The sequence below is a fragment of the Camelus ferus genome, chromosome 15, assembly GCF_009834535.1.
Source record: "Camelus ferus isolate YT-003-E chromosome 15, BCGSAC_Cfer_1.0, whole genome shotgun sequence".
In the NCBI taxonomy this organism is placed as follows: Eukaryota; Metazoa; Chordata; class Mammalia; order Artiodactyla; family Camelidae; genus Camelus; species Camelus ferus.
This window is the reverse complement of record NC_045710.1, coordinates 55,632,386-55,656,718: the sequence shown is the minus strand read 5'-3', so window position 1 is coordinate 55,656,718 and position 24,333 is coordinate 55,632,386. Positions and strand designations below refer to the sequence as shown.

General features: G+C 50.7%; 1 protein-coding gene across 17 annotated transcripts in view; it reads right to left on the bottom strand.

Annotated features, from left to right (window-relative positions):
• Positions 1-2,896: 2,896 nt before the first annotated feature.
• Positions 2,897-24,333, bottom strand: part of LOC106730389 (adhesion G protein-coupled receptor B1) — a 57,334-nt gene continuing 35,897 nt past the window's right edge. For 15 of the 17 annotated variants that reach the window (XR_004326442.1, XR_004326447.1, XR_004326439.1 and 12 more), the window contains one exon: positions 2,897-11,454. Coding sequence is in view for 1 of the 17 variants with exons in the window: in XM_032497935.1 (XP_032353826.1) it covers positions 11,349-11,454 (106 nt within the window). In the remaining 16 variants the exon portion in view is untranslated. The remainder of the gene's footprint in view (positions 11,455-24,333) is intronic. The other 2 variants (XR_004326453.1, XR_004326451.1) reach the window with 2 other exon arrangements.

Sequence of the window (24,333 nt, the reverse complement as noted above, 5' to 3'; positions counted from 1 at the left end):
AGCCCAGGTGGAGTCAGCGGCTCTGTCCAGAATGATCTTATATCAGTGTTTTCACAGAGTGACACAGTAACCTATTTCCTTGTTAGTCTGTCTCCAACAGGACCTGCAGCATCCCTCAGGGAGGCCAGGAACAGGACCAGGGCATGGCAGAGAAGATGCTTTAACTGACAAGTCTCACCAGGAGAGGGGGCTGCCCTAGCCCACACCACTGTGGGACCCCAACCTGACAGTCACACTTCCGCAGACTCTGCACTCCAGGACGATGTCCAAGAGACTGAGGTGACAGGCCCTGGCCCCACCAGGCCCACTCACTTCCAGGGAGTGATGACCAGAGCACTAACCTGAGGCCTAGGGCTCAGCGCTCACCTATGTGTTTCATCCAATCCTCCCAGCCCTGAGGTGGGTATCGCTACCCCCTCTCCACAGGACAGAAAAACAAGCTCAGGTCACAGACAGGTGTCCAGAGCCCAGACTCTCACCCGCTCTATTGTACAGCTGCCCAGCCACGGATCAGAACATGGGCCCCAGGTAACCCGTTCTGAAGTCAGTCAGTGGGTGGTGGGTTCCTGGGTGTTTACTGTTAGGCTGCAGGACTCACATGTTATACATGTATCCAGTATTACAGAGATTAAAGAATGCTGCCCAGCTTGGCTGCCACCTCCACACCACCAGAGACAGGAAGGCAGAAGAGCCCTAAAAGCCAAAGCCCCTGTCCTGCTGAAACGACCAGCGGTGGACACTGGCCCAAGCTGGATCAGATCCTCTCCCTCAGGAGTCAGAGTGCTCTGAAGACACACACCTCTGGGCAGCTAGGGTCAGCTCTCTTCTGCCAAGTGCATGGGGATATGGCAAAAGTGAACACAGAAAAAAAAAAAACAGCTGTGCAGAGATGCAGGCTGCAACAAGATTATGTAAATGTAAAGAGGAAGGGGAGTAGCTGCCTTGGTCTAGTTTTAGTTCCTGGTTACATCTATACCTGAAACTAACTGCTCTTCCTTTCCCTGCAATATCATCAGAAATAGCCCTGGATCTGAATCACAAACTCCCCAATTTCTACAGCCCATTTTCTACAAGCTGTGCCTCAAACGCTTTAGCACCCTTCCCCACCTTTCCCTCAGCTAGCTCCACGTCATTCTCCAGGTCCCAGCTTAAACAGCACTTCCTCCAGGAAACCCTCCCGGACTACTCCACAAAAACTTTGCTCCACTTTTTATGGGTAGAAAAGTGAGCACTCTGCACCTCACCATGTTCAGTAAGTGGGATTACTTTCCTGTTACGCTGTAAACACCAAAGTGTAAAAACTACTTCAATCCTATTTCTTAGCACACAAGCCAGGTACACACTCAATAACATTACTAAATGAATGAAAATCAAGAAACTGATGGAGAACGTAGGAGCAGTGAGAAAGATAAACACAGGTAAACACTCTTCTGAGAAAAGTGAAGCTGCTTTGACCCTACCTCCCTCACCCCTTCCAAGTTTCTGGTTCCTCCCTCTTGCATCTCCACAACAGGCCCAAGCTAGTCATGACAGTCTTTTTATACCTTGGTGCCAACAAACTCATGAACCCAGGCTGCAGGAAGCACGTTTCCAGGTAACTCGCTGTAACACAGGGAAGTCTATAGTAAAAGGAAAGGAATCACCCCTGCAGTGTGATATTTTCTACTATTGAAAGCATGTATTTTTTCAACTCTGATCTTTGGTTAAGTATCACTTAGGAACCAGAGATGCTCTACCACCTCCTAGTTGGGTATTTGTAGGCAAATTAAGTAACCTTGCTGGGTCTCAAATTTCCAATTTCCTTTCAAATTTCAGCCAGCACACGAGGCTGGGGAGCCTTGTTCCCATTCTGGGGGGTCCCTGGGTGCCAGGCTCCCGGCCTCCACCCCACCCCCCCGCGCACCCTCCCCGTGCCCAGCCAGCGCCGCCAGGGAAGAGCCGGGAGCAGCGCCGCAGTCCGAGCGGCCCGGCCCCTCCCCCCGACACCCGCGGCGCACGGACAGCGGGGCAGCCCGGCTGGGATGGGGCGGGCTCGGGGTTGGGGTCTCGGGGCCGCCCGACGGTGCAGCTGGGCCCACGGTGCAGCTGCGTCCGCCGAGGCCAGGCGGGGGCGGACACTCACCACAGCACGCCGTGGGAGCCCTCGCCCAGATCGCAGGTTGCTGGAGCGCGGCCCACTTCGAGCACCAGCCCGCGGACCGCCTGGGGGCCCGCGCCCGCCGCCGCCATGCCAGACACGAAGCTCCGGGGCCGCCACTCGGCCCACGCACGCCTTGCAGAGGGACCGCGCCGCCGCCGCTGCTGCCGCCGCCACCACCGCTGCAGCCGCCACCGCTGGCGGGTGGGAGCAGGGCCGGAGCCCCGGGGGAGACCCGCAGAGCCGCCAATCGCTCGACCAACTGCCGCCTGCCCACCTGACAAAGTGACCATTGGGTGGGTGGAGGGAGGGGCGCGGCAGAGGAGGGCGCCGGGGCGGGGCCGGGCAGCGCGCAAGGATTGGCTCTCGTGGCCTGTGGGCGGGGCTGCGCGCTCAGGGCGGGGACACATGTATAAACTGCTGTCTACCCAGATTTCAGAGTAATAGTGGGTCTATACTAGAGATCAGTAACCAAGATCATTCAGATGTCAGGTGGCAGTTGGGTATGAGTCTCCATTGCAGGGGGCAGGTCAGGTCTGAAGATAAACATTTGGGAGTCACCAACATGTAGAAGGATTCTGTGAAAAGGATGAGCTCACTTCAGTGGATACAATAAACAGAGACTAAAAAGGGTCCAGCACTAAACTCCAGAGGTCTTTCAAATGTCTGTGTAGGTCAGGGAGAACTGAAGCGGGAAGTGAGTACCTCCACGTCCTCACTGCCTTTCATCTATTTCCATGTCCTGTTCTTTCTGCTAAATCCTCTTCCTCTTCTTTACCTGCCTAACTCCTACTCGTCTAGATCCAGCTCAAACGCCATGTCCTCTATAGATTTCCTCATACTCTCTGATGGACAGTTGACCATGCTCCCCTATATAATTTGTTACAACGGTCCTGGGACCGCTGTAACAAGTTACCACCAATTGAGTAGCTTAAGACAACAGAAATGTCCTCCCTCTTGGTCCTGGAGACCAGAAGCCTGAAGTTCAGGTGTCAGCAGGACTGGGCTCCTTCTAAAACCCGGAGGGGAGAAGGTTTCCCAGTAGCCTGACGCATCCCTTCTAGAGGCCCTGAGCACCCCTTGGCTTGCAGCAACATCCCTCCAGTCTCTGCCTCCATCTTTCCAGGGCCTTTCTCCCTTGTGTCTGTGTCTCTCCTCCCTGTGTCTGTTATTAGGACAGTTGTCTTGGATTTAGGGCCAACACTGACCACCCAGGATGATCTTATCCCTGGAGTCTTAGTTTAATTTTACTAGCAAATGTAATTTGGTTAAAGAATTGGTGTTTGGTAAAAAAAAAAGACAACCTTTGGTAATAAGGTAACAGTCAATGGTTCTGGGATGAGAATGGAGGCATATCCTTCTGGGGACACTATTCAACCCACTGGCCCTCTGAGTTTATTCATCTCTTTGTAGTTACCATCAATACAGCACATGATGGAGACACGTAACAGTTTCTACTCCAATGAAACATACACACTCTACAGGGAAGATCTCTCTCCTAGGGAGAGAAAACTGGTTGGGAAAGCAGAAATGATTACTCTTTTTATGGCTAAAGTATAGATATACACTAAGTACATAAACTAATATACTGCATGTCTTTGATACTGAAATTTAGTAATAGGGGGAAATTAGGAAAAAAATGTCGAAGAGGCCTCAGGGGATGGGAGGTGGGGGTTTATGGTGAAAAAAGAAGTTTGAGAAACACTGACCTGGAATATTCTTGCCCAAATGTAGTTCCCATGCCCCTGTAATTCCCATACATAGCCCACACGCGTACTCACACACTAACCATTCCAACAGCACCAGCAAAGGGGGCCAAAAATACAAAATATGGCTCGGATGAGTAAGCAACAAACACACTTGCCATTCACAAGTTCCTAGATGCGCATTTAGATTTAACTGGAGCCGCCAGCACAGCCTCCAGCAAGAGCCCAGGCTAAGCCCTCCTCACCCCCCAGTGAATCTGCCCTCCGTCTGCCTCTGCCCCACGCCCACACGATGAAAGCATTTTGAATTATAAACAGGCACCTATTTAACCACTTAAAGTCTCAAAATCTAACGATTTGAAATACCATAACTGCAGCCATTGCTCCCTTGAGAACTCTATCATATTTAAACAGAATTTCAGTTACCAGAAAAAACTCTTTATAGACAGGAAAAGGGAGGGGTAGTGATGGGGTGGGAAATGCACTGATTTAATGTTTTATCAAGAGGAAAAGTGAGTGGAGAGAAAGGCTTGCAGAACATCAGTCCCCAGTGCGGTGAATTTAGTAAGGCAGAGAGCAGTGCAAACTGGAAGGCTTAAAAGTCTGAAGTTTAAACATCGCTTTTGTTTTCCCAAGCTCTAGATATTAATAACACCTTTGTGCAAATTATAAGTCTTCCCTTTTGGGAAGACAAAGGGGAAATTACACATTTGCATAAATCGATTGCAATTCTGATGGCATTTCCAGCTTCCTTTCCTCTGTGCCATGTTCCTGGACCAACAAAAGACATGACCTCATTACACGGGACGTCCCTTCCACTGCACAGTGTTTGAAACTCTCGCTTTCCTTCCCACAGCATCTATGTCTCTTGTTCCTCCTTACAGTAGCTGCAGGTGCTCTGGTCCATGTCTCCATCACCGTGTTCCTGAAATGCAACTACTCACTCGCTAGCCTCTCTGGTTTTAGTCTCTATTCTCCAAGCCATCCAGAATGCTTTCTCTCTACTGTCTACCAGACTCTTTTCCATCACGACAATTCTCTGCTCAGGAATCATCTTGGGGTCCCCTGCTTCCTATAAAATGAAGCCTAAGTCCCCAGCTGGGTTCTAAGGGCTCTCCACATGTGCTGGGACATCCCCCATGTCCTCTTCTCCTGGGCACTTGCCCTTCTCTGTGGCCACTTCAGAATCTTCCCTATGCCCCATCACAAAGTCATCTCTTTATCTCCAGGGATCCATCATTTCCCCGAAGTGCCTTCTCCTTTCCTGCTGTTCACCCTACTCTCTCCTCTCCCTCAAAGTCTGGCTCAGACCCCACCTTTGTCACAAGCTTTGGACATTCCTGCCCAGTCTTGAGAAGGAGGTTTAACACTGAACCCTGTTCTGCCCCAGAACTTCACACCTAGCATCCAGCAAGGAGCTTCCTGTCTGGTGAAGGAATGAGATGTCACATTACATGGTATCCCTCACAGGCCTGTACCAGATAGTAAGAAATAGTGTTGGGGTTGCTTTGTTCATATATTTCCACCAGTAGAACATCATTGACCACCATTTATTAAGTATCTACCACTTGCCAGCTTACATAGGAATTTATATCCTTTAATCCTCACAGACAACACTGCGCACTCGTGATATTTTTCAGCCTGGAAATATGAGAAAGGGGAGGATATCGGGAAGGAAGTGCGTGTTTTTCTAATTCCACCTGTGCCCTTGACTCTCTGTAGAGTTCAATCATTGTCACTGCACTTGCTGTCTTTCTAGGTGATCATCAGTCACCAGGTATTTCAACCCCATGTTTCAGATAAAGAAATTAAAGCTCAGTGGTGTTAATAACTCATTCAAAAGCAATCACTAATGGGTGCAGACCTGAAAATTGATTTTCTATCTGTCTTTCCACTCCTGTGCCACTGCAGACAAGCAGTCATCACTGAGGTCTGCACAACTTCTCTTCTTCATCTGTATAATGGGAAGAGTAACTTGGATATTTTCCAACTTGGCTCTAAAATGGTGACAGTGCTTGAAAAATCTCTCAAGCATCGTTAGCTTTGTCTTAAATACCATTGCTGGAGACTGGAAAGCCAGCCTTCATTCATCCAAGCTGCATGAAGCCAGGAAGAAACCCTCACCTACTGAGACCTGTGAATGTCACTTTCCAGGAGGAAACAGCTTGCTGCAATATTATTTACTTCTGATGTGCATCATGCATGAACCAAGACATGCATGAACCAAGACAACTGTTCCTGCCCCTGTGTGGTCCTCTCAGTGCATCCGTGGTCCTATCACATAAAAGCACATTTAGGCTGCTTTTGATCTGAAGTTGTGTGGGTGCATGTGTGTGAGTGTGTGGGTGTGTGTTAAAATAAACTAGGCACATCTTCCTCTTCTCTTGATTAGTGTCACTGGTAAAATACAGAGTCATAAGGTTTAGGGCAGCAACAATAGGAGAAATCAAATTCTCTCCTTCAATACACAGAGAACAAATTGTCATGCATTCAGGTATTCGACAGTGAAGTAACTGACCCTTTGACTTCCTCCTCCTTCACGTGTGGAGTCTGCACTGTTATGCACAGACTCGGCCATTATCACCTCTCCCTCCCTGCTTTTCCACAGTGGGAAACTTTTAGTCACACGTATCAGAAAAGAAGTATGGTCTAGGGCAATGGTTTTCTCTACTTTCCTTTTACAGCAGAAAATTTCCTTTCTTTCCAACTAAAATTTAATGTGGAATCCTACCATGTAAAACAGATTATGGTATCTATGGAGTTAAATTTTTATTTTTCACGTCATAAATTCAACCCAATGTGAACGTTTTGAAAAACACAAAAATTTTAAATCAGGATTATGGATGACAGGTGCGGTCATATGCACATCAGGATTCAATTTCTACATTTTGTGTCAGCTGTGAATTATCAGGGAAATCCTAATCCAAATGGATAAATAGTAGCATACTTGCTCAAACAATTTCACTTGAACAAATATATGAAGCTCTGTACTAAAGTAAAATAAAATTAAAAGAAATAAAATACAAAACAAGAAATGGCGTTGAGCTGTCGCTGTACTAATCACTGATCTAGCAATAAGAATTTAGGATACTTCCCAAAGCCTGTGGGAGAAGATTTAATCTGAGACCTGCTTAAGAACGTGTTAGTCTAGCAGCCCACCTTGACATTGCTGGCGGGACCTTGACTATTATCACTCGGCACAGAAAACATCTGAATCATGTGTATGTGCGTGCTTGTGTGTGTGTATGTGTGTTTATTGTAAGTTGATCAGAAAAAATATTTTTAAATGGCAAGAGATGAGAATCAAATTGATGTGGAACTCTTGAATTAATGGTCTCCAATGAACTTTAAATTCTGGACAGCACAATGTGACAACACTTTTTCTTAAGTACAGGGAAGCAGCTAGAGTGGATCTGGGCCCAGAATCACCAAATGTGGGCTGTAGACAAATTTAAAGCTCAGTGGGCCATACACAGGGCAGCGAGACTCATCACCAGCTCTTGAGTGGTCAGCAGGTGTGGAGAGCTCAGTCTACACCTCAGCAAGAGAGGGTCGTCCCAGTGCATCTTTATAGAACTTGACTATGCCTATGCCTTTCAAAACCATCAGTGGGACCCCCAAAGTATGCATCAGCTATTTCAACTTATCTTTCTGCGTAAGAGTCTTCACAACTTAGCCGGGCATTAACTCATGCCAAAAGCCCCAGTGCGATTTCCTTCCCTTGCCCTCTGAATTGACCTTCTTATTTATCTTCACAGCCATTATTTTGGGAGCAAATTAAATATCAATACCTCTCAATAAGTTTTCTGGAACCAACCTTATTATATTCTCCAGGCAGGAATGTCATTGGCATAGCTGTGTTCATTTGTTATTGCCATCAACAGAATTGGTTAAGCCACCACTGACTAAGCACCTACAACAAGCCAGCTTGGGCATGCATTTATGACATTTAACCCTCCCAAGCAACCCTGAGTTGCAGTGATATTTAGTCCACATTATGAGCTTGGAGTAGCTATACAACCTCCCTAGATGTCGCACATCTGCAATGGCAAAGTAAAACGCAAACCCAAGTTTGCTGGCTCTAAGACCTGCCCTATTTCCATCTTCTCTGCTATTTTCTTTCCCTAAACTCTCCTCTCCTATCATCTTTGTAGATACATTGGGAAATGCGTTTATCAAAACTTATGGCAAATAAGGGTTCCCATGTGTTTTGTCTCCTGCTTGGAATTCTGAGAACTTCCTGAAGATGCAAATGGTATCTAAACCAGACAGTTGGGTCTGCAACATAGTTGTAGCTCAGAAACTCATTGACTGAATTTAATCTAAATGGAAAGAACCACTTAACTGTTGTCTAAAAGTAGTAATACTATCTCATCTATTCATCTGTCTCCAGGCAAGAACAGCAAACAATCCATTTTGGATAGAAAATGTTCCTGCTTTTAATGATAATTACCGCGTTGTAGTCCTAAGACTGTTCCTGCGGTCTGGATCGAGGTTTCTCAAGGAGAGGTGTTACTCTAGGGGATGAATAGGGCTCCATGCCCCAGATGTTTAGCAAACTCTGCACATTAAACTCACCCTATTGGAAGCATTAGCGTCAGCATATTAAATACTCTCAGAAGTAAAGAAAACGAATTCATCTTGTTCAGCTTTCTATTTCTCAAATTTGTATTTATATCACAGTTTTTTTGAAAGGTTAAAGTAAAAGAAAAAGACCCAACATGGAATCAGATTTGTTCTTCCCTATTACACTTCCATGGCTCCTGCATGACTCAGAGTAACAGCCAAGCTCTCACACTGGCCCATAGTCCTACAAGAGCGGCTCTCCTCACCTTGCTGAGCTTATCTCTGACTACCTGCCAGGTTCACTCTGCTCCCACCTCTGGCATTCTTGCTGGTCTCTGAGCATGCTAGACATGTTCCACCCCAGGGCCTTTGCATCTACTGTTGTCTCAGCTTGAAATGCTGTTTCCCTTCTAGTCATGCGTGCCTTGCTTTCTCACTTCCTTCGAGCCTTTGTTCAGATGTTACCCTGACCATCACCTGCAGCCTTGCCCCACCACTCCTCACCCCCTTCCTCTGCTGTTTCTTTCTGAAGCACTTATCAACTTCTAAGATACCTTATGGGTCACCTACTATTTTGGGGTGTTTTTTGTCTGTCTCCCCTTTCACTAGAATGGAAGCGTCCTGAGGCCAGGGACGCCGGAGGTGGTGTGCTTTCCTAAATCCCCAGGATAAACGCATCTGAGATTCCTAGAGCTGGATGAAAACCCGGAGTGAGTGGGCACTTGGGTGATTCCCCTTTATACAGACCTTTGGGGTTGGGCACAGGCAGTGACAGGACTTGGTGAGTTATTGTCAATATTGCAAAAAGCCCAACACCCCCACCCCCACCCACCATGAAGCTTCATGACAAACTAAACATCACACTCCTCTGCTTCCAGCTGAAATGATCTCAGCTCAGTGTGTTAACTCTGATTATGTAAGTCTGGTCAGAATCTCTGGCTACCAGTTACAAATGTCTTTGATTTTTAGACTTGGGGAAATGAATTAATTATCAGGGAATAAATGTAGATTAGTAGATGTTTTCAAAAATCTGGACTCTGTGGTGGGGGAGGGGCAGCCAAAGGGGGCAAGCCCTTCATGTCCCTCGTACAAGATGAAGACTTTGAGGCTCTGGAAGATTGAGTCACTCTCTCAGGGTCGCACTGTGAGTCCCTGGCAAAACAGTGACTAGAACCCAAATCTTTGATTCCCAGCCCTGTGTTGCTGTAATCAAAGACACGGTTTGCTACAGAGGAGACTTACCCATGCTCTCTATAGTATTTGCATAACACGTTACAGTAAGAACTGAGCCCCAACCAAGATTCTCAGCAGGGAAATAACACATTTAATCAGGGTTCTATGTATACTTTCATTCTGAAGGTTAGGTTAAGTCTCACTGCCTTGATTATGGGTGCTGCCGGCCTACACATAGAAAGTGTTTACTGAGCTGGGTTCCCTGGGGTGAAATTTAAACAAAGCACATCCAAAGCACATTTCATGTCCTGAAAAGGCATGAACATCTTTACTGAGAGCCAGGTCTTTTCCTTGAAACAAATAAATGGTTATCCTTAAGGATAAACAGTCAGCTAAGACACAAAGAGTCCTTCTTCTGTGCCCTTAGAGGAATTTATTCATTTTAGTTTTTAAACCTAATGAATATAAATATACCTAGAAATACAAAATGAAGAGCTTCTGTGTACTCCAGAGCATCATCGTGTGCGTTACACGATTTGATCCTTAGCAGAATCCTGCAGAGCTGGAAAGGCAGATATGCATATCTCTGTTTTACACAAAAGGAAGCTGAAAGCACCCAGGGGTTCAAAGACCCACCCAAGGTCTAACTTATTAGTGAAGGAAAACACTAGAATGGAAGAGAGAGGGCATTTTCCTCATCCCTCAAGCTCAGCGCATGCACCACAGTGCCACCTACTGAATCAAGCACTTCATTACCAGGGAGAAGGGGGCAGGGAGCAGGGGCTCCCCCAGTGTTCTCTGTACTCCCTCTCAGATAGCACTGATGGTCTGAGATTCAAGCCAAAAACAGGAAATGGTTTCAGATTTTACAGATCATGAAGGGAATGGAAAGAATCTGTCCAGCTCCCCCATTAATGTGGAAAGAGGGCTGAGCTCTCTCTTCTGACCCTGCTGCCTGGAATCTGCAATGGGGCATCCCACCCAGAGGCTGTGCTCTCCTGGGAGCTGGGTGGCAACTCCACCTCTTACTGGGTCTGTGGCCTTGGGCAAGTCACTCTACACTCCAGGGTGAAGAGTCTGCATCTAAGAGAGAGATGGGGGAGAGAAAGGGGGCAGAGGGAGAGAATCTTGTATGGGACTGGTGCAGCGTAACTGGAGAATGCTGGAATAGAAGGAACAAAGGTGACTGACTTTAGAAACTCCTGGAAGGAAGAAAGAAGGCGGCAGGAAGGGAGTGGGAAAAGCGGTTGACTTTGAGTGAGAAGGGCAGGAAGGAGGGGAGGATTCTGGGCAGTTGCTGTGAGGATGCTGTGGCTGGGGGAGGAGTCCAGATAACTGTTTTTGAATTCATCAGTGACAATAGAACAACTCCTGGAATCAACGCAAATGACAGTGGCAGTCATTTACACAAACCCACAAGGACAGTACGAGGCCAAGTGCTCATCTACCACGGGTCTGCGCACATGCCTGTCCACAATTCTCGAAGTCCCTGAAGAACAAAAATGGCCATGATCACCTTTGACCCTTCCTCTCTTCTATCTTTATTCCTCACATACTGTTTCACTTTTCTTCCTCCTCTATTCTCTATTTATATTCATTTAATAAAAATGAGTTAGATAACCACTTTATCTGCTTATGGCCCATATTAACCCCTTGGTGGAGGCGCATCAGGGCAGTCTGCATCTCAACTAAAGTCACTTCTGCACCTGTAGCCAACAGGCAGCGCAGCTGGAGCCGACTCACGTGTCTGTTGCTTGGTGCTGGCTCTAGGCAGATCCCCATCTCTTCAGCAAGCAAGCCCGGCTGCCTTCATATGGTGGAGGAAGAGTTCCCAACAGCAAGATGCTTGTCATGAGTCCATGTAGGGGAGGGCTGCACGAATGACCACAAAGACAATGAGTTACTCATCTCTTACTGAGGGCTGTGACCGTCATCGACCACACACGATACTCAAGACTCAAGACAGCATTCCTACCATGCACCTACTCTTCTTCATGAGTTGTTAACCCTCCCTTCTTTAGACCAGCATTTTCCACAGGGTATTAAGAAATCTGGTAGGGAGTATTTGTAAAATAATCATTGATTTTTCTCCCCACATATTTCTTGCCTCTATCTTACTCCATCTTAACCTGTCTTAAGAGGCAGATCATTCCTCAGAGAACAGAAGTTACACAAGAATATAAGGAATAACAGAGCCATTCGTTGCCTATGAGTTTTAACATTCAGTTTCGTAAGAAACAAAAACAATTCATGCATGAAGATTTAGGTGGGAATCTCATGGGGAAAGCCCAGAACAACGAGGTGTACAGGACATGGGCACCGTTTCCTGAATAGAAAACAAGAGGAATCAGGAAGCCCTCACAGAACAGCGAACTCGCATCTCTAAGACAGAGCCTGGTAGAGTCACACAGAACTTCCTGCACCTCAACACGGCACAGATCAGGGAAAACAGTTCCCATCAGTCTCACAATGGAAGGGAAGGAGTAACGTCACTGGATGTGATGAGACAGCTCTCAGCAACACTTGTGCAGGCCAGCTCCCCAGGACCAGGCAGCAACTAGGACAGCTCAGCAGGCACCCAGGGTACTCAGACAACACAGAGGGCCAGGGAAGCGTCATTCCACATCCCACCACCTCCTAACTTCTTGGCAGTAGAAGACTCCAAAACACACATACACTTATGGAGAAAATGGAGAGGTCTTGCATTGTTACCAATTTGGGAACAAAGAATTAAGCTGTAAATCAAGTGAGTGATTTAAAATTATACATCAGTCCCCATCTTACATAAATCAGTTTGTAGACACACTGGCAGTAGTATATGGGATACGTGGTCCCCACATTGTTTTCCTAGACAGTGTTCCGTGGTCAAATGTGTTTGGGAAATGCTGTCTTTTCCTTTAGGACATCAAAGTGCCCATTAACATGTTAATGTCTTAGAGAAAACCCAGAGTAAAGACACCCGGTATTTCCCCATTGATTTGACCTGGGAGAGTCTTTTGGAGAAACTGTTCATCAACGATCCTGGGAAGACATATTAGTAAGCATTGCTCTCAATTTATCTTAAGTCATAATTTTACTCTTTCACTCACCTACTCAAAAAACCTTCAGAGTTTCAATGGATCTTTAAATTTGGTTTTCAGAAACATTTCTTTTTTAAGAGCCTCTGCAATGCAACCTGCCCTAGTCATCAGTTGTCACTGTTTCCCTGTGTAGCTCCTTTCCTTCAGCTATGTCACACTCTTCACTCTCCTGAACAAGACACATTCGTATTGCTAAGTATAATTCTCAACTCCCCGTGGTCACTACACGCCCACAAACTAGGTGGCTATTTGGGTTCTGCTCTCCCAGAAATGTCACAGAGCTGACCCTGACCATTCCAGCTCAAACTAGCTGTTCTTTGATAACGCACGAGCATGTCACCCTGTTACAAGTTGGCTTCTGTGGTGCTTTGCCCCAGCAGCAATGATGCCAGTATGTTTACACATCATTCAACAAATCCAAACTCCTGTGGTAAATGATTGTATTTTGCGTTAGTTTTATATTACTTTCAGTGGTTGGCTAAATGCCTACCCCTAAAACTGAATGAACATGTGCACTTTTCTGGGAGTAGAAATTTTACATACATTGGGAATGACTGCAAATTTTAAAACTAAAGATGCAGAACACAGCACACATGGGACTTCAGTGGGTGGCAGTAAGACATCAGTTGGACTAAGTTTGTTAGAGAGCACATCACAGTGTTCACTGTTCACAAGTCCTAGGACGTACTATGTCTATTCATCATGTAAAAACTGTGGTATTGGTGCAATGTATTTGGGAAGAATTGCATGCGTCTGTGAAATTCCTTTTAAATAGCAATAATTCCACAATTAAAGGGACAAAAAAACATGGCTGGACAATACACTTGTCGAGCCAAGAAAGATATGCAAAAGTCCCTCAAATATGAAAAGGAGACAGAAATCACAGTAGGTAAAGAAAAGCTGAAATTCAACTAATTTGTCCAATGCAACTCCTACAGGATATTCTTGCCATGGGAAAATAGTTAATAAATCTTTGTTTCACCTTCAGGATACTCAAGCACAATATATCCTTGAAAAAGTCAATTTACTAACTTTATGAAAGATGCTACAAACTGACAAACTGTAAAACGACCAAACTGTCTAATCTAGAATGAAGATAAGGCAATTAGGTTTTCTGATATTGGTCTTTATCACTGCTTTTAAGATCTGTGTAATCATCCGTCAACCTGTACTTAGTGGTGTAGTTAAGATTAAACATTTTCAAAATTGTATTCCAGAAAGAAAGCTATTGATAGGCTATTTTTATTTGATAAAACTGATTTTCTCGGTCATTAATTACTGTGATATGCTGAACGGCATATATAAATATGTATATATATATTCCATTGAATATATTTATATGTTATAAAATATATATTATACATAAATTTATATATGTTTACACACTCTACTTTTTATTCCATAAAAGCAACATGTAAGATTTTGGGGGATAGAGTATGTAGTTGTACAAAAAGCCGTCTTTTTCCAGAAAACATTAGGCGATTTCTTTCCTATTTGTCTGTAACTCCTATTCTGGCCAAATGAGCCACTACGGAATCTAAAGATCTGTAATGAATGGTGACTCTATTTTTCACTTTTACGCTTTTCATGCCCGCAGCATAATTGGTGGTAGGAAGAAACTGATTTCTCTTCGGCCCTAGACCTAAATGTCAGTATTCATTCGGTTGGCTTAGCCTTTCCAAAGAACAAGACCATTCCTTTGTCACGTGAAAGAAACACTAGTAAACAAAATTATCAAAAGAGAGATATAATTCCCTAAAATGGAAAAAGAAACTACTTTGTGAGAATGGGAGCTTTTCCAAAACGTAAAGGAATAAGACTAGTTCGGGGGGGGGGTGGTGGGAGGCATCAGCACCAGCCCAATCTGGCCCGGCCACGAGGTCAGCCCCCGGGGGGGGATCAGCAACCAGGGTCCTCACCACCCACCCCGGCGCAGCCCCCTCCACACCTGCTGTTCCGTAGCCTGCTCATTCCTTCAATCAAAGCCACTGAGCTCAGCGGGGGGGGGCAGCGTTGACTGCAGGTGGACCTGCCCCTGGGCAGGGGGAGGGCCTGTGGGGAGGTGGGGGGTGGCTGGGGTCAGTCTGCAGAACAAAGGAGTCTAACTCAGGGTTCAGTGAGAGGGCAGAGCCCAGGGACTTAGGAACAGACAGACATTTGAGGAGTGACACACCATCCTTGAAGCCATCAGGACAAGGCTTAACACTGCAATGGGGACAGGGAAGGCACGGATCTCAAGGCCAGGTCCCCTCAACGCTGGCTGTGTTGAAGGCACAGACACTGGCAGCAGACGCTGAGGGCTTCGAGGTTTCCTCTGCTGGAAGGGCACCTGCGAGGGCTTCATAGGAGCTGAGGCCTCACCTGCCTGCACACCTTGGGTAGAGTGGAGAAAGGCAAAGGGGCCAGGTTCTGGGGAGATTTGGGAGGGGCAGCCCCAGGCTTGCTGATGGACAGACAGTCCTGCTAACTAAACACTGGCACTCGCCATCTCCCTCTACAAGGACTGGATAACGTTGCCACCTACCATCTAACTCGGCTTGGATTCAACTGTGAGCCACTGCAGCCTCTGACCTCCAACACACCTGGAAGGCGTTCAGGATGGAGATCAGGAATGAGGCGCTCTCTGCTCTGGGAAAACTGGTAGAGCAGGCCTTCAGATAGGTATTTTAAGGAGATTATAAAATCTTGTGTCTCCTCCAAACTGGAAAAACACTAAATTTGTCAACAGTGACAACCGCTCCCCCTGACGAGCAGCTAGCCTCTGCCTAAGTGTGTGCTTGACTGCGCACACAACCCCCTCTTCATTGAAACCACATGTAACACTGAGCTCTCCCCTGCCTCCTCAGAACAGCTTCTCATAGCTCTCTGGGACGCTGTCTCCTAGGCTATAATCCTCATTTTGCCCCCAATAAGACTTAGCCCACAACTCTCACATTGTGTGGTTTTATTTTAGTCGACAGTCCCTAAACAGACTCAGCAGTGGGGCCCTGGGGCTCCACAGGCTTATGGCGCCCAGCCCAGGGGAAGGTGAGGCAAAGGACTGTGTGCCCCCGGGAAGGTGCCCCCTCATCAAGTAGGACTGGACCCTGTAGAGGTGAAGGGTCAGCAATGTGGACAGGGGGCGAGTTCAGTGGAAATGGGAGCAGAGGATGTGCAGACTCCTTCGAGGTCTGCTGCCCTCGCTCTCTGAGGCCCCTCGCTCCCCACCGAACCCCTGCCCTACCCACTTGATACCACAGTCCCGACTCCCAGCCTGGTTACCTCTCACACAAGCACAGCACCCTGACCCCCCTGTCTGCCCCTCCACCTGCCGCTAGCCCACCCACCCAACAAATGGTGCCTGGGATCCTTCACGGAGGCCACTGGGACAAGGATAACTGAGTAACACACATTTCCAAACCATGTAAGAGCTGGGGCTGATGGACGCTGGGCAGAGGGCTGGAGAGCAGGTCCTTGCAGAGGGGTGACCTGCAGGTGGTAGGACAGGCCCCGAGAGTGCGATGGCAAAGGTTATGTGTCAGGAGAGGCTGAGCTGCAGGACGCACAGAGCCGGCACCTCCTCTCCTGGGAACACACCTCCTGGCCACACTGCTGTCACATTTGACCTAGTGCCCTGCTATCAGGCTACAGTCCACCCTATGCTTAGGGGACATTCAGCTCCAAGTCCTTAGGGAGCCAAGTGCGTGCACGTGGCTGACATCATCCCAGGCATTAGCAGCTGTGAAGGGTGCAGGTGTGGGCAGCAGTGATGCCTTCTCACAGGTGCCCCTTCCCCACTCACACTAAGGCACGTCCCAGACATGAACACTGGTCCCCGCCCAGCAATGGAGAAGGCGCCGTCCTACCCCAACCTCTCTCACTCGCTTAGATGTTTGAATGGCCGACCCCAGCAAGGACCGCTCCTAGCACAGGCCCACGGCAGCACAGAAGTGACTTTGCACTTGCACCTGCTGACCACTTCCCAGGCTCAGGGTGGATGCCCTGGGTACACATCCTGCCTGCACCTAACTGCAGGACACCACCATTCCCCCTATGGGCTGTGGCTCCCACAAATGGGGATCCCCAGGGGCTCTGGCCCCCTAGGGTTTGTGGCCTCCTTGCCTTCCGAGGGGCTAGGTCTGCACCGCTGTCTCCCGTGGTCCCGCAGCCTGCAACCCTGGGCCCTCCAGAGAACCAGCTACTCAGGCTGGCAGCCCAGGAGGTGGGCACCTGCTGGGCTCACTCAAAACTTGGAGGATTGCAACGCGGGCTCTTTGGCCTCGGCCTCTCCCCCATCAAGTGTCCCCTGGCTCTGCAGTCCCTGGTGGAGACGATCAGGGAAGCATGCACGGGCTCCTGACCTCCAGCACAGGGACAGGAAGCTTCTCCTTGCCCCCTCCCCCATCTCAATATTAGCAGCTTCCTGTCCATTTTCTCATTTAATCTTGGAAATAATTCACAGCTCAGCTCTGTGAAGAAACTGAGGCTCAAAGAGGTGGGAGGATTGCCGGACGCCACACAGCAAAACACAGGAGGGCCAGGATTCCAGTTTCTGTTTGTCTCACCACCTCACATCCCCTCCACCTCGCAAAAGCCTACAACACCTGAGCTGTGCAATCAGGACTGGGAATCACAGACCTGAAAGGGACCCTCAAGGATGGTCTAACACCCAGACCAGGTGGAGGGGGGCCTCCCTAAGGCCCATTCAACACCAGGGCAGAGCCCCATCAACAGAGGTTTCCCAGGCCATTTGCAGAGCTTTCCAGGCTGCCCTGCACATCAGCCAAGGACTGGCCCCAAGCAGGACATGTGGGTTGTGGTCTCTGACCGAAGGACCCTCTCTTGCATCTTAGGCACACCCTGACCTGGCAAACGTCAGGGGATCCTTAGCCCTCCTTCTTTCAGTTACACCTCTAGGATACATCCTCATACACCCACATCTGGAAGTTCTTCCCCATGTCTGACTGAAATCCTTCCTGCTGCAGGGGACACCTGTTACCATCTCTGCAACACAAGCAGGTCCCCCTTCCTTGAACACAGTGACCACTCCCACATGTGGGAGACCACTTGCTGCCTCTTGTCTGAACTTCAGAATCTTGGAATACCTGGGTCACAGATCCAGGCCCCCACTCTTGGGCTCAAACCTGAGGAATCTAGGTCAGTGACATCTGCTCCTCCCCAATCCCCAGGTCCAGGGTGACAGAAAGAGCTGGGGCAGGGGCCTCTCACAGCACCAGGAGCGGGGAGCTCCTCCCTGCCTGAGTTGAGGGGAGGTTGTAGGGGGGCCCGGACCCCTCAAATCAGAGCTCCCAGAGAAGAGGCTGTGCCTCCCCCATCAGACCAGGGTTTCCAAGGAGGCCCAGCCACTGCCCACTCCTCTGCAGGCCACCAGTTCCTCACCACAGGCTCCTCCCACCCCACTCTGGCCAAAGCCCCCATGTCACCAAACCACAGGGACAACCACCTGTCCCTTTCGCTCCACTTCTGAGCTCCTCTTCTGCCCTTAGTCAGCACCCCAGGGCCTGACCCTGAGCTGGGACCTGAGTTTCCTCTGCCGCTCCCCAGCCCTTGGATCCCTTGGTCAATCAAGAATACAGCCAGCAACCTCCTTCCACCCCCATGACACCCCCATCCACCCACCTTGCTCCCTGGACAGCTGGCCTCCCGATCCCACATCCCCCCAATGCCAAGTTGTCCTTCACAGTGTGTTAGGCCAGTTACTGCCATGGTAAGCTGCCCCTCCGGTGGCTGTTCGAGGCCTGCACACCCACCAGCTGCATACCACCCGTGGGTCCTCCCCCCTCTGCCCAGTTCTCCCACCACATGATGGCCTTATGTTCCTGCTGGCATCCTCCTCTGGGAGGGCGGGACCAGGATCTGGCTTGCTCACCCCGCTGCCTGCACCTCAGTAGGGGCAGACTGCCCAGCCAACACTTGCTATGTGGGGACAAGTGAAGCCCTGTGGCTGGGCAGCATGGCCCCTCTGTGCCCCTCCAAGCTGGCAGCAACCTCCAGGAACCCTCCCGCCTCCCTCCCTCTCATGCCCACACACCCATCAGCAACCAGCCTTCATGTCAAAATGCACTGAGACTCTCACTGCTGTTTTCCATTCCATGGCCACCACCCTGGTGGGACCCACTGCCGGCCTCCACCCTGCCTGCCTCTGCCTGTCCCCAACACAGTGGCATCATTGGGAATATGCCAGGACACATGCTCTGCTCAAAACTTTCCTGCTGCTCCCTCCTCACTCAGAGAAAAGGCCATGCTGCCCTCAGGGACCCCACAGGCCCCAGGGACTGGCCCACCTTCTCTGACCCTCCCCACTTCCCCCCTTGAGTTCCCCCATCCAGCCACACTCAGACAGGGAACCCCAGCTCCCTGCGACCCCGCCCTCTGAGAGCTGCCTCATTCCGACTTCAGACCCTGTGTGGGGCCACAGCCTTATCCTGTGTCCCAGGTGGTCACTAAGAGAAGGCAGCCTGGTTCCTGTCACCAGCTGTCAAAGGGGAGTAGCCTGGCCCCCACCCAACCCACAACGGGGCCCCAGTGTGTCAGAGCCTGGGAGGAGGCTTAGCCTGCGGCTCCCCTGCTGTCCTGCTCCCTGCAGAGCTCCCTGCTGGTCCAGCCCAGCCCCATGAGGGCGAACTGGACAGCCGAGGCCACTGCTGGCCACTTAGGGCCGAAGTGCCTCCCCTGTGAAGTAGGCACACACCTTCACCCCACATGCTGTTCAGAGAGACAACAGGGATACAGGCCTCATGGGAGATCAAGGGACGGTAACAAAGACTGTGCATGAAGAGCACAGCCTACGTGTCCTCCCACTGAGCCTGGGCCTTCTGGGCATTCTGGATGCCTCACGCAGGCCTGCAGAGCAGGTGTTATTATAGGACTGTGGGCATCAGGGTCCCCTGGGGTTTCATGGGCTAATTCACACAGCAGTGAGAAGGCCTCATATCTGTCCTCCCACACAGCACAAAGAAGCCAGGGTCAGTGCACCTAGCCCCAGTGAAGGAACAGGGAGTGGGCAAGGTGTCTCTGTAGGCAAAGGCTTCTAGAAGCCCCTCAAAACTCCTCAGCTGGGCCTTTGGGCTCCCGAAAGCACCAATGCCAGGTACAAGTGCTGCTAAATCATGTTTCACACGTCCAGAGTGCCAGCCTCCCACCTCTATTGCCTTCTGACCCACAGACCAAGGCTTGTGCTGGGTTGCCTCCTCCAGGGAACCCACCTGGATAAACTGGAAGCTCCTGAGCACTGCACCTGGCTCTTCCTACAGGTCCTTCCCGGCTGCTGGGCTGGAGCTCCCTGCCCGGGTCCCATCTCCCCCAGCAGCTGGAGCTCATCAGAGCTCACAGGTCCCCCAGCAGCCCCGGCGGGCAGCCCCGCCCACACACACCAGCTGGGATGGAGCCGCTGGGGACTCACAACACAGCGCCCTCTCCTGCCTCCAGGCCTTCACCTTGGCCGCCGTTCCCTCTGACCACATCCCCTCCTGTCCCCTGGCTGACTCAGCTTCTTCCTTCAGGGCTCTCCTGAGGCACTGCCATCTCCTGGAAGCCTCCTCAACCTCCCACTCTGTGCCCAGCTCCCCTCTGACCACTAGCCCGTGAGAACCCCCCTCCCCAGACAGGCCCACGCCTGCTTCCCCAGATCAGTGCCATGTCCTCTCTGTTGAGGGGTAGGGGCAATGCTTGTGACCTGAGGGGACCCTGGGGGACAGAGATCGGCCTGACTTCGATCTTGCTGAGTGAGCTGCTGAGTGAGAACCATGCACCCTCAGGCCTTTGTCCCTACCCATGGGGGGCGGGCTCTCCAGGCACTGACGATGTCTAAGGCTCACTTAGCACCCATGGGTCTGTGAATCAGGGCCTCAAAGGCTTCTCACATAGCCCAGGATGCCAAACTCCTGGCTCCTACCTGGTGCCGGCCATGCTGAGTCAGAGCTTCCAGCCGCAGGCCTGCCCCAAGGCTGGAAACCTGGCCATCCTCGGGGTCTGGTGGCTCTTCACCTGACCCACCCCACCCACTTGGACAGGGTCACAGAGGCCCTGCAGAAGGGGGGCCCCTCAGCTCCCCAGCCCTGCAAGGAAGTGTCCCGCACTGGGGGAGCCAGGGTCTCGACAACCCCAGGGCATCTGCTGACTCCGCCCAGCTCAGAGGTCTGCACCCCTGCCTGAGCCCTTTCCCCTCACTCAGACCTTCACCTGGTGCATGTCTGGCCCACCTCTGTCAGGCCTGCCACCTACTCATGCCAGCCGTGGGGCTTCAACACCCACACCCCATCACGCTCCAACCACTGGCGCAGCTCAACCACAAGCCGATAGGTCACTCACTCAGCAAGTGCATCCCTGGCCGACCTGGTCAGGCTGCGTGCTGGGTTCTGGGCACCTGCACGGGCGCCAGTAGATCCCAAACCTCCCTACCCCTGCCAGTTCATCTCTGTCCCCTCCAAGACACCTTTCCAGACTGTGTGGCCCCATGAGCTCTCACCTCTGCCCTCCCACCCAGCCCCCTCACCTACTCAGCCTCATTAACTGCCCAGGGTGTGTCCTGGTTCCCATGAGGACGGGGGCTTCAAATTGTAACAGACGAGAACAAATCTGCCTCCACATTGGATCTGCTCCTTTAGTTTTGACCACTGTGCCCTGTTTTCCAGTCTCAGCCTTGCCAGCTCTGCACCTTTTGGGAAACAATATTGCCTTTAGCCTGAAATAGAGAGGAGAGCCTACTCTGGGGCTCTGACCTTTAAGGATGTCAGCACTTCTGCACTTAGGCAGAGATGGCAAGTTGCAAAACAGAGAATAACCTTTGCTTTGTTGGAGGTTTGCAGGAACACCATGGCCTGACCCACATGGATGGCTGCAAGAACAAAGCATTCCTACAGCAAGAAGTTTGCAACAACAAACCCCACCCACTCTCTCTTTTTTTTTTTTTTTTGTATAGAAGGAGCCTGTATTCTGACTGGAGCAGGATGGGTCTCTTAAGAAATTGATCTGCCGTCCTCTCAGTCTGCTGGATTTCCAAATAAAGTCGCTATTCCTTACCCCAACAACTCGTCTCCCAATTTATTGGCCTGTCATGAGGCAAGCAGAATGAGTCTGGACTCAGTAACAATTTCCCACGAACAGCTCAGACCATCCCCTACACCATCTTAACTGTCACAACAGCCTCCACCCTCACGGTTCCCACTGAAACCACCACCAGTGCCATCACCACCAACATTACCACTGCCACCACCAACATTACCACCTCATCACCATCAACACCACCACAACCATTACCACTGCCAGTGCCCTGCAGCTGCCCTGAGCACCCTGCACCAGGGCAGGCATCCTCCCAGAACTGCCCTGCACCATTCCCCAGCCTGTCCAGCAGATCCCGTGAACTCAGAGCTGTCCACACTCGCTGCTTACCCTGTCAGGCCTCACCCCTGACACTCGTCACTGTGAACACCCCACTCATAGGACTGCACGCCCCCACCGACACACACTGGGCCTGCAGGGGTCGGAAAACAAAGGGACCAGACACAGCCAGACGCAGCCCCGCAGGAGAATCCTGTGCCCTGAACTCCACCCAGGAAAGCTCCCCACACCCAGATGCCCCCGACCCTGCCACACCAGTGTATCCCGACCCTCAAGCACATGTCTGTGATGGTCCCACCATACAGGACCCCGCCCCATTCCCCTAGACACCAGGGCCACCACTGGCCCAGCAGCAGCAAACAATGCCCTTCAGCTAGCATGGAAGAAGTCGGGCTGGAAACTGGCTGACTCTGACAGTGAGCTGGACACCCTTCCTCTTGTCCCCCTTGGCCTGCCCCTTCACTGCCCTCTCTAAGGAAACCAGGGACAGGGATGGGGCAAGGGTGTTAAAGGGCCCAGGACATGCACTTGGGTGAGGCCCCCAGAGAGGGAGATGGGCCTGGGTCCTGAGCGTCCCCCAGGACAGCTGCATCCAGCAGGGCTGGGGTCTGCCCAGGCAGGGAGAGAGCACAGACTGGCATGACCCATGGGGCCACCCTGGGCCTGGCAATGGCACTCCGTGCCCCAGTCTCCTCAGCCAGCCGGCTCTAAAGGTGCCTGGAGTGGGATCAGGTTTTGAGAAAGGACCCACCAGACCATGCGGAAAGGTCACACCTTCCACCAGCCAGTCCTAGTGTCTGCTCTGCCAGCTCAGTGAGGGTGCCAAGTGCCCACTAATTAGGGAAACCCCAACCCAACGGAACAGGAGCCGCTTACAGGACTTCTGAGAGCCTTTATGGTTGCCAGGCACGTGGACCCAGGAGAAGATGACACAGTGGGTATGGAACTCTGCCCTTCCTGGAGCCCACGTGGGATCAGTGTCAGGCAGAACACCTCCTGAAACGCTGGCATAGCAGGATGAGCACCGTGGAAGGTGTCTGGCCCAGGCCTGGCCTGTACTGACGTCCCTATGCTGGGCCTCACCTCCACTGTTTTCAAGTGATGGTACAGCAGGTGATTTCGAAGGATCTTGCCAGCTCTCACTTTTGTGCTCAATGTAACTCTGGGTATTCTTTTTTAAAATAGGAACTGCAAAACCCATGCAGCCGCCACGAGTGAAAGACCCAGCGAGCTGTCCGAGCAGAACCACAGGACTGAACTCCCTGGATGTGCTCCTGGCCCCCCTTAACCCCGGCACCAGTCCATCCTCCTGGGCCTGTCCTCCACCCACCCACCCAAACATCTGGGAATTCTGCAAAGATCCCCTTTCCCTCCCTAATGGCCCCGCTCCCAAGGCCCTCACTGCCATCGGCCAGGCTGGTGTAGGAGTGTTGTGGGGATGGGGCCGTGAGTCCTGTTGGGAGAAGTCACCTCATGTGTACTCATTGAGCACGTGTGTGCAAATGTGTGTACAACTAGGGTGACAGGTTCTGTCTCACTTTTGTGAGACACTTTTGTGCTGTGGGTGGAAACCTCTGACTCAGACTTTCCAAGACAAGCATGTCACATGGCTGACAGTTGCACGTGGCTGGAACAGGGGGCTGCCTTCCAAGCACATGACACGTGCATAATTACATATGAACGCGCACAAATGACTCCAGATGAGACATGGGATCATGGCTCAATGTGTGACCAGGGTCAAGACGCAGAGTGTGACCAGTGACCAGGACCAGGGCTCAATCTGAGTCTGGAATCTAGGCTACATCAGTGACCAGGGACAGAGTCATGGATCACGGTCATGGATCAAAACATCAAGTACTACTCAGATGACAGTCACATCACTGATGGCACTCAGCCCCCAGTGGCCCCCCCCACACACAAAACTCTGGACACACGTGAGAACCCTTCTCATCCAAACACACAAACACAGGCCCAGACAGCACAGACCCAATCTCTGAACTCACTGGTGGAAGCAGACCTGGGGTCCTGTCCCTGGTCCCCACTTCATGAAACGCTTGATTCCTCTGAGCCTGTTTATGTGAGGAGTGGCCCCACTTGGGAATGGACAGGGTTTCTGTCCAGCAAAGAGCAGGGCAAAGGAGAAAGAATGGGGGAGGGGAAGCGACAGCCCCCTCCCTCCCCTGCCCAGCCCTGGCCTTTGGCCCCATGCTGAACAGTTCTGGATCAGATACCGCAGTCCTCATCCTGAGCTGGACCACGGTCCTTTCTAAGCCTCAGCTTCCCCAAACATAACAGGCATAGTTAACCAGTCTCCTAAGGCCGTGCCCAGGAC